We start from the raw sequence: 11734 nt of genomic DNA on the forward strand, positions 1-11734 counted from the left end.
GAATATATGTGCTGTAAATCAGTGGTATCAAACTCAATTCCTGGAGGGCCGCAGCTCTGCCTAGTTTAGCTCCAACCACCTCCAACTCATACCTGCTTAATAGTGTCTATAGTATTCTTGAACACCTTGATTAGTTTGATCAGCTGTGTTTGATTAGAGTTGGACCAAAACTGTGCAGAGCTGCGGCCCTCCAGGAGTCCAGTTTGAGACCTATGTTCTAAATGAATAACGGCCTTATTCTGTACTAATTGTATGTTTTCTAGTTTAAAATGTAAAAATAGCGCCTCCCTGTGGTCAAAGTTTGAAAACACAACATTTCTACGTTTATGATATGCTAGTTTTGTTGTTATATGGGAGAAATACAATAAAAACATTACATTAAAATGTAAAAATAGCGCCTCCCTGTGGTCAAAGTTTGAAAACACCACATTTCTACGTTTATGATATGCTAGTTTTGTTGTTATATGGGAGAAATACAATAAAAACATTACACTAATTTAAATTAAATTAAAAACTGAATCAGTTATCTGGGAAAAATGATCAGAGAATTTAATAAATTAAATTAAAATATTTGGATTGCATATCGGAAAAAAGTCAAACTCATTGTTATCTGGATAAATAAAACAAATATTACATTTAAAAACAGAATCAGTCATTGTTTTATAGGAAAAAGTAAAATAAAAATGTTAAATTAAATTAGCTTCAATTAGATTAAATTAAAAACTGAATCTGAGTTATCTGGGAAACTTAATCAGAGAATCTCATGCATTCATTCATTTTCTTTTCGGCTTAGTCCCTTAATTAATCTGGGGTCGCCACAACGGAATGAACCGCTAACTCATCCAGCACATGTTTTATGCAGCGGATGCCCTTCCAGCTACAACCCATCACTGGGAAATAATCAGAGAATCTGACAAATAAAATGAAATTAAATTAAAATTTTGGGATTGCAAAAGTCAAACTCATTGTTATCTGGATAAAATAAAATAAATATATACATTTAAAAACAGAATCATGTCATGTTTATATGGTAAAATAATATAACAATATGTCAAATTAAATTAAAAATTAAGTTATCTGGGAAAAATACAATTTAATAAAATAAAAAAAAAAATGATCTGGCAAACAAAATAAAATAAAGTAAAAATATTTGGGTTGCATTTCATAAAAACATGTCAGAGTTTGTTATATTTATTCATATATGAATAAATATTAAAAATGTAGCTTATTCATTTTAATTTAATTCATGATTTACATTTTCATTTATGATTTAGGTAATGTTTTATCTACTCTTCACGTTATATTCATTAATGAATAAATCAGTAGATAAATCATAAATTGATTGTCCATCCACTAATACACTCACACACTACACTATATATATATATATATATATATATATATATATATATGCTTTTTCAAACTACATATTTAAAATGAGATGAAACAACACAATACATAGATATTAATAACACAATAAAGAGATTTTTGGGGCAACTTAATTGTTTTAGGTTCAATCCACTTAAAATTATGTTAGGAGGTATTGTGTGGAACTTGGCATTTTACAGTGCATAAACCCTCCAAAAAAAAAAAATGAAATTAAAATGATGTATAATGAATCAGATTAATGTTGTTTATTCACTTTGTGTTTTGCATATGTACATTTAGCGTCATATTGAATTTAATATACATTTTTATTAATATTACCCATGTTTTACGTCAGTAATAAGTAGATGTATTGTGTATTTTGTGTGCATGGATGGATTACACATGTGCAGTATCAGGAGGATTAAGCGCATTCGTGTCTCTGTGTTTCACTGTCTGTCAGCATCTGTCCTCTGATCTGAAAACACGTCCAAACGCTCGAATGATTCTTTCACCTCTCATTTAATGTCTGATATTTGATCTTCAGTGAACTCAACCGCGAGATGACCAACAAATATTTGCAATATTTAACCTTTTTTGTCATCTGCCATATGATTATACCAGGTAATGCATTCTTCCTTCTTACATATACAGTACATTTGTTATAGTACTGTTGGTTATAGATCACATTTATTTGATATTTCTTTGCAGTTTGTAGCCAGTAAAAGGTCTTAAAAGAAATGTTTCAAGTGCTGTAAAAGAGCTTAACAAATGCATTGTTTGATTTCTCTGAATTATTGAATACTATAAATTGTAGTATACTCTTTTTGTAGTACTCTAAACTGTAGTACTCTGAATACTGTAAATTATGTTAGTATTTTTATATACTATTATATATACTAATATTTTGAATTATGTATATAAATGTATATACTGTATATTCATATGTATATTTTTGTTTTGCATATTTGTGCTGGCTTTGATTTATATATGTTAATTTTAAACAACATAATACACCTAATGAAGACATTGTTATACACTGTAAAAAAATTTCGAAAGATTTTGAATTATCCATATAATAGCCATACCTAATAAAGATATTGTTATATGTATAATAATCGATATAATAGCCATACCTAATAAAGATATTGTTATGTGTATAATAATACATACTAAATGAAACATATGTCCATCCTCTATATAATAACATAAATATGATGAGTTATTCATAAATTAACATCATTTGTATGCCTTAACTGTTCCCATTTTTTTATATGCATGTATAAATAAATATAAAAAGTGTTACAATTTTAGGAATGTTTAATGTGTAATGTATGAATTAGCTATTTTTTATTGTATATACACATTACTCTGAATCGTGATATTTTTGATAGTATTTTATATACTATATATATAATATTAATATTTATGTATATAAATTATGCATATAAAATTTATATATTCATGTATACATTAATGTTATGTATATTCATTTTTGTGCTATATATATGAAACATATATGAAAAGTATGAAAGACACTTACAGTTTTTCTCAGTGGCTTTGGTGCATTTCTCACACCACTATTTACATTTGCACAACAGTTAATGCATTTCTCAAAACAATTAGTACAAACTGCAAACTTAACCTGCAAAAGCATGCCATTTGCTCAAAATAAATAGCTCATTCCTCTAAAGCAAGTATTCGTGTCAATGAAAGTGTCAGTGTCATCAAGATGAAAAGTCCTGACACCATTGTTTATGAACAAGATAGTCAAATGGCTTTGTCATGTTTTCATTATGACAGTTTATTTTTTTAATGCAAAAAGGTCAGATTTCGGTGACACTTACAGCAAATGCTCGAGACAGCACTATATACTGTTTGCACAGCCATTTGAAAACTACAGTAAAGTTAGACATCACAGCATTTAGTGAGGTATCCGAGTACAAGACACAGAATATGTATGGTTCACAGTTTTACTGCATTTGCTCTTTGCAGTTCTAATTTATTCGCAGCATTGTGCAAAAGAATAAATACACTCTTTTTTACAACAAACATAAACTTCTCTTGAGTAGAGCTGAGCACAACTGCAAACAATATTGCAGTACATATTGGAACTGGACCATACACATATTACAACATACACAGGTCTGTAAATCATTCATGAAATTGTTCAATTTAGAAGACATTTTCAGGAAAAAAGATTTAAAAATGTTTATAAAATGTGCTTGACAGATTTTGACAACTAGTTCAACATGTTTGTATGTAACGACTCAAGTAATGAAATGAACACTGTTAGTTTCATATGGAATGACCATTCAGCAAGTTAATTTTGACTGACATGACATAAGCGAATGATAATGTTATAAAACAGCAGAGAGTTGTATGAAAGCAATTGATGCATGTCCAAAAGCATTTGCAATTTGTTGGAAGGAATGAGAAACTGCTACTATGATGTGCACAAATGACTTGTTTTGAGAAATGCATGAACTGTTGTGCAAATGTAAATAGTGTTGTGAGAAATGCACCAAAGCCACTGAGAAAAACTGTAATGAATACAGCTAATAAATTAAACTTACAGTATGTCCATCTATTGTATGTAATAACAAATATAATCAATGAGTAATGCATTAATGTTATGTCTATATATTTATATTTATCTATGAATATCAAATATAAATGTATAAGAATATATTAATTCAATTTTAACATGAAATATATTTCAGTTTGTATTTGTTTACTGCATTTGAAACATTGGACGTTTCTATTACAATTATTTTTAAGTAACATTTGTAGTTTATATACAGAGCCTTATTATATATTACATTAACATTTGTACATTTTATATAAAGCTGTATTTTGATGAGCAAAAAACTGATAATTGTGGTTTTAGTAAATAATAACCCTGATTGACATCACATTGTCAGTTTAACACGATAATCCTTTCAGTAAATCTCTTTTAAAGCTTTATCTAAACGACAAAGCAGTTGCAAACGTCTAGCAAAACCCAGACCTGTGTCTATATCACTCAAAGCTTCTTCGATAACTCTTTTAACACAGTAATTTTCCACTAACGCAGGTATTTAACACTGCATTACATGAGCTCAAATCAACCCCCATACAGTCAGACATCATACTGTAGTTTATGTTAATGGTGCATAAGAGTAAAGAACAACAGTGTGTTTTATTACCTCTCTCCTGTTTTCTGGCCAATAACAGTCAAAGTCAGTATATGACGCAGATGCTTAATGTCAGATTTAGTCAGTCTGTGCTGTTGTATAGCTGGCGACGGTTAATCTAGCAGGAAATCTCTCCTCTCCGCTCATCATGATGGAGCCATCTGTCATGTGGACATGTGTTTCTGACAGGCAGCTCTCATTTATTACTGTCCAGTAGTATAAAAGCACGCCAAACAACTGAAATAAACAGAACAAAATGTGTGTTACATTGGAATAGATTGCTTTGTCATCATTTTATTACTTTGGTAGACGTCATCTGTAAGATACCTGTTTCATGCACCTGTAAATGTTGAGAAATGTTGTCTTTTTTTTTGCTTTCCATAGTTATTTTATTCAGTTTGATGAATAGAAAACATCAAAATCAACTTAAATGTGTGATTAAAGTGAAAAATTTATGTTTGTATTCTGTAAGATAGCAGTTTCATGTACCAGTAAATTTTCAGAATTTGTCTTTCTTTGCTTTCCATAGTTATTTTATTTTCAGTTTGATGAATGGAAAACATCCAAATCAACCGAAATGTGAGAATTAAAGTGAAAAATGTATGTAAATACCTTCAAATAGACAGCTTTTTCCTTATTTTATCACTTTGTTAGACGTCATGCGTCTTCTTTAAGATACCCGTTTCATGCACCTGTAAATTTTGAGAATTTGTCCTTTTCTGCTTTCCATAGGGTTTTATTTTTAGTTTGATGAATAGAAAAGATCCAAATCAACTGAAATGTGTGATTAAACTGACAAATCTATATTTATACCGTGAAATAGATTGCTTTTGTCCTCACTTTATTACCTTGTTAGACATCATCTATGACTTCTGTAAGATAGCAGTTTCATGTACCAGTAAATTTTGAGAATTTGTCCTATTTTGCTTTCCATAGGGTTTTATTTTTAGTTTGATGAATAGAAAAGATCCAAATCAACTGAAATGTGTGATTAAACTGACAAATCTATATTTATACCGTGAAATAGATTGCTTTTGTCCTCACTTTATTACCTTGTTAGACATCATCTATGACTTCTGTAAGATAGCAGTTTCATGTACCAGTAAATTTTGAGAATTTGTCCTTTTTTGCTTTCCAGTTTTTTTTTCAGTTTGATGAATAGAAAAGATCCAAATCAACTGTGTGATTAAATTGACAAATCTATATTTTTACCGTGAAATAGATTCCTTTGCCCTCACTTTATTACTTTGTTAGACGTCATCTGTGTCTTAAGATGTAAGATAGTAAAGATTTTGATAATTTTCCACAGAGATAAAAAACATTATTAATAATTGATAATTTTTTTATGTTATTATATACAGTGTTTGGACGTTAGCTTTATTTTTATGTTTATTAATATAACATAATATGTCTTCACATAGACGGGGCCTTTAGAAATGCACGTCTCAGGGAACAGAATGCCATCACTATCCGCGGTTAGCTGCAGTACTCAGGGAAATTCTCTGACTCAGGAAACTTATTACCAGTAGGGGGCAGCCGAGCTTCTTTCTCAGTAGTGGCCAATTCTGAAGGTGGAGGACTCGATGCCGCAGGTGGCCGTTTCGCTGTGGAAGGTGGAGGTGTTTTCGCCATGTTTTGTTTATATTTGCTAAAATCTAATACAATGCTTGGTATTAGATAATTGTGTTTATTGTTTTCTGATAAGAGAAATGGACACATTATAGAATTTTTGACACAGTATTGGCTACTCGCCACAGCCATGGCTCTAATATTAAATGTTTGACTGTAGGCCTATTAGGAACATAAATAAAATTCATATCTATCTATCTATCTATCTATCTATCTATCTATCTATCTATCTATCTATCTATCTATCTATCTATCTATCTATCTATCTGTCTGTCTGTCTGTCTGTCTGTCTGTCTGTCTGTCTGTCTGTCTGTCTGTCTGTCTGTCTTTCTGTCTGTCTGTCTGTCTGTCTGTCTGTCTGTCTGTCTGTCTGTCTGTCGATCGATCGATAGATAGATAAAATCCAGCACAAAGTGAATATGTATGGACAAACAGAAAAACATCCAAATCAGTAGAAATATGTGATTAAACTGAACAAAATGTATTTTAGTACCTTGAAATAGTTGCTTTGTCATCACTTCATTGTTAGATGTCATCTGAAAGACAAATGAAGAAGATATAAAATTTAAAATATATATAATTAATATCACATTTATGAAAAGTACATTTCGTAATGTCCACTCTTCGCACACCTTAATGTTCTGATTTTGATTGTAATGTAATAACGTGAAGCTTACTGTAGGTATAGCTCCTTTGGAACAGTAATTATTGCAATATTTGCTATACAGATAACTAATAATTGAACTGAACAATGCAAACACAGTTTTTCATGCAGCTGTTAATTTGAAGAATTATGCCTTTTTGACTTTCCATAAAGATTTTTTTTTAGTCTGAGAGAAAGAAAAACATCCAAAACAACTGAAAATGTGATTAAACCTAAACATTTTAATATGCTTAGAAATTAAAATAGCAATCAATTGCAATTCCTTCATTTTCTTTTCAGCGTAGTCCCTTTATTAATCTGGGGTTGCCACAGCGGAACGAACCGCCAACTTATCCAGCATATGTTTTATGCAGCGGATGCCCTTCCAGCTGCAACCCACCACTGGAAAACATTCACACACACTCATTAACACACACTCATACAACATGGTAATTTTTTTAGCATAGCCAATTCACCTGTCCCACATGTTTTTGGACTGTGGGGGAAACCCACGCGAACACGGGGAGAACATGCAAACTACACACAGAAATGCCAAATGATTCAGCCGAGGCGCGAACATGCTACCCACTGCGCCACCCATAAATTGCAATATTATTACATATTTTTTATAATATAATTATCATATTATTCATTATATTACTGCTTTTAGCACCCAAAAAGATTGTCACATCATGGAGTGGCAAAAATGATCATATAATTTTGTACTATATCCTCATACAATAATAACCCTTTCTTTCTAGTTTGCTGGGGAGCCAATGGAATATACGCTCAAAAACTGCTCAATGATTTATTTAGCAACTACACGAGTGCTCTGAGGCCAGTGGAGGATACAGAAGACATCCTGAACGTCACGCTTCAGATCACCCTTTCCCAAATCATTGATATGGTACAGTAATATCTCACCCGTATACACAATTGACCACACTAGAGTCTACATGCTGACATTCACTACACTATAAGAAAAATGTAGGACAAAAAGTCATGAAAACAAATGAAGTGCCATCTAAAATTTTCTTCTAAAATGACCATTTTTCACAGGCTCCGTGTCTTGATTCAGTAATTTCACTTTTATGGCAAAGCATAGGTCATTTTCATCACTTATAACATAAAAATTACTTAATGGCTGTGATTTCAACGGTAAAAAAAAATGTAAAAATGCTATGGTAAAAATCCGTAACCTGGTTCACGGTATATTTCCTTAATATATATATATATATATATATATATATATATATATATATATATATATATATACGGTGAATAACCGTAAATTGACTTTCCCAGAATTACCTGCATGGCACATCTTTTTTTGTGCTTTTTGATGACAGTACTATGGATCATTTTAGTTGTTTCCTCATCAGTTATGTACATTAGAGATTTATTTTACATCTAGAATCAGAATCAGAATCAGAAAGAGCTTTATTGCCAGGTATGTTCACACATACAAGGAATTTGTTTTCGTGACAGAGCTTCTACAGTGCAACAGGATTACAGAGACAGGACAAAAAACAGATAATAAATATATTTAAAAAAAAATTGAAGTAAGTAGTGAGTGCAAATATACAGATTGACAAGTGTATGTACAGGTATATTACTATATACAACGTTATATGTGCAGCTGTTATGTGCAAATTGGCATGTAAAGTGTGTTGTTAAATAAGTGTATATGTGTATAAAAGTGTATAGCAAGTAGTGATGTTGGTCTAATGGTGATAAACAATGTTTATTTTATGACTTTATTTTATGCGTGTTACCATACTGGTGTTTAGTAGCTGTGTGAATGACACTGAGCACCTTCTATACACTGATATACTTTTCTGCTTGTGGGAAAAGTTGTTTGTGATGAGCATTATTTAACTTTTTCATCACCACCTGCATATGGCTGTGCTAACGTGTCCATCTGTGTAAAAAGAGATGTGTAGGTGCTGGTAATTCAAAATACAGACATATTACATCTCTTAATTAATGCAATACTGTAGTTTACTGTAAAAATGAGCAATTACTTTCATAACATATTTTTAACAGTAAAATACTGGCTGCCACAGTTGCCGTTTTTTTACCGTAAATTTAACGGATTTATAATTACAATATACATTAGAGGCTGAGAAAAATTCTTGTGTAAAAGAAAATTCCAGATGGCAGAATCAAGATTTTTGCATCTGAACTTTTTATGCTATTTTTCAAATACTAATCAGTTAATCGCAATTCAACTAAAATACTTTTAGTTATACAAAGTTGAACTTCATAATTTTAGTCAGATTGACTGATGTACGTTCAGTTGACTGTAAAAGAATATTTAACTCAACTAATAAAAATAGGGTAGTGTGTTTCCCATACTGATAAACTTCCAGTGACCTGTTATTGTGAGTTGTTTCCCATTTTCAACGGTTCCTTTTACAGCATCGATGTTGTGATGTAATTCAAATACAATCAGTTAAACAGACTTTGGCATTCATTTAGTTGCTCAAGCGTAAAACGAGATAAAAAGCTGTTTGTTCGCACACGCCCGTCAGAATCAGCAGGCTAGCGCAGAAGCTCCATTGAATATACTGGGGAAAAATAAATGCTCATATTATAAAGACATGACAGGGGAAAATTTTATTTAATGCAGTGCTTGTACAATCTGAGACCCACTATATATCGGATATCACTTAGCCAGTGGAGAGAAAGAAAACAGACCTTAAACGCGCCGATTTTGCATTGGCATACAATTCACTGGAAACGATTAACCCAGGTTACCGGCAAATTAAAAGTCCTATTAGCATGCTTCGGGATATACCCCATTGTAGGCAGCAGGAATTGTTTTTACAGTGTAGTATAACAAGCACAGACCAATACAAACAACATTTATTTTATTTTAATTTGCCATTATTCATTTAGTAAGAAAACAAAAGAAGAATGATGCATTTGATTGGTCAAAATGGTGTGTTTACCCTACAAATTTTACAATACCTTTATTTACATTTTAGGCGGCAATTGGTAAGAGAGTCTAGGTCATTAAATCATTTGCAAAGTGGAGATTCTGAACAGAAAATCACTAGGTCAAATATACTGTAAGACTTTTAAGGGGTTTTTAACACCTTTATAAATAAAAAATAAGACTTGCATCACAATGTTGGTTTCATTTCAAGTAATAATAGAGTGAATTATACCTGGAAAAACCTACAAAAATCTCATAATTAATGGAAGTAAATAAATAAATAAATACAGTAAATAAATCAAACACTGTGGGGGTTTTAAATGAGTTCTGGACATTAAAAATAAAACCTGTTTAAAATTATTCAGGACCCACGTTAAAAAAATGATGTTTGTTGTTTGTTTAAACTAATTTAAAATGAGCTAGAACACAATTCTTCAGATTTCACTGGCACAACCTAATTTTTTTATGTTCAATCTACTTAAATTTATAAAAACTAATAAGCTAACTCAATTCCTTCATGTTGTCACAACAAAAAACAATTGCGTGGAATTTAATACGTTTTGGGCCTAAAAGTTATTTATTTATTTATTTATTTTACTTTTTAAGACCTTGCAGAAACCCTGAATTAAGATGACCAAGAGCTTCCTCATTTGAACCATTTTTTTTGCTTATGTATTAGACTTTTTACCACATTATTTAATTACAAGCAAGTTTTATTACATACGTTTTGCATAATCAATAATATTTCCCCCTACTAAGATGCAACATTGTTTCAGGATGAGCGTAACCAGATTCTGACGGCGTATTTGTGGATACGGCAGGTGTGGATCGACAAGTATCTCACCTGGAATAAAGAGAACTATGATGGGCTTGACACCATCCGAATTCCTGGTAGTTATGTTTGGAGACCTGATATAGTTCTATATAACAGGTAAGTTAGACATGTGTTGGATTTGACTTGTTTAATTGCTCTTTCTCCTTTGGCCACAAGGAGGCACAAGTGGAACGCTTAAAGGGATCGTTCACACAAATCTGAAAATTCTGTCATCATTTCTGTCACAAACCTGTTTGAGTTTGTTCTTCTGTCGAGCACAAAACACGATATTTTAAAGAAACCTGCATTTATTGACTTCCATAGTATTTGTCTTTCCTATTATAGAAGTCAGTGGTTCCAGGTTTTCGGTTTCTTCCAAATATCTTTTTTTGTATCCCTTTAATACAGACTTTTATGATATGTGTTCAGGATTACTCACAAACAGACCAAATTATTTTTGTCTTCTCATCAAAGATCTTAAAGCAATGGGATCAAAATATGTCACTCAAAAGACTTTTCTTTTTTTAGTCAATGTAAACTTGTTTCAATTACCGCTTTGCATTGCATTACTGGTTTTATCTCCAGTGCACCAACAAATTTGGATGTAGAATATTTAACTCTACAGTCTATCAAAGTGACTTCTTTGACATTTTTAATACTTTGAAACAATATATTGTATAATAAATAGCATAAAAAGAAATCCATACAATGACAGAAAAAAGCACTAGCAGAACATAGACATCGCCTCTTTAAAACTCCAAAGAAGTTTGTTAAAATATTTAACATCAGAAGTTGTCAAAGCAGAGATGTAGATGCATAATGCAAATTTGAGTGTGAATAAAACAAAAATGCCAATTAACCCTTGTGTGCTGTTGGGGGTGATTTTGAGTCCTAATTTGGCCACAATTTTCTCTGTGTTTCAGCAAATGGAATGATTTTAGTTGACAAATCTTATTTTGACACAAATTTTGGGAAAATGCTTTGAAAGTTTTCAAAAACTCACCAATAAACTTTGGGCAAATTTACTACCTTTTCATTATGTTGGTGGCTGTTTTTGCCTCACTGACTTGCATTCTTGATTGTTGCTGGTTTTCCCTGTTGGAAAGAGGTTACATTTGTTATTTTTACTGTTGATCATCAGTTACAGTGCAAAAAAAAGGATTTTA

The 11734-nt window shown here is 31.4% G+C and overlaps 1 protein-coding gene across 1 annotated transcript in view; it reads left to right on the plus strand.

Moving 5' to 3' along the window:
* The first annotated feature begins 1928 nt into the window (after window positions 1–1928).
* chrna10a (cholinergic receptor, nicotinic, alpha 10a) overlaps window positions 1929–11734 on the plus strand; it is a 14515-nt gene continuing 4709 nt past the window's right edge. The window contains exons 1-3 of the mRNA XM_056474195.1: window positions 1929–1989; window positions 7575–7720; window positions 10531–10685. Coding sequence (XP_056330170.1) covers window positions 1929–1989; window positions 7575–7720; window positions 10531–10685 — 362 coding nt within the window. The remainder of the gene's footprint in view (window positions 1990–7574; window positions 7721–10530; window positions 10686–11734) is intronic.

Source organism: Danio aesculapii, chromosome 15 (assembly GCF_903798145.1).
Source record: "Danio aesculapii chromosome 15, fDanAes4.1, whole genome shotgun sequence".
Taxonomy (NCBI): domain Eukaryota; kingdom Metazoa; phylum Chordata; class Actinopteri; order Cypriniformes; family Danionidae; genus Danio; species Danio aesculapii.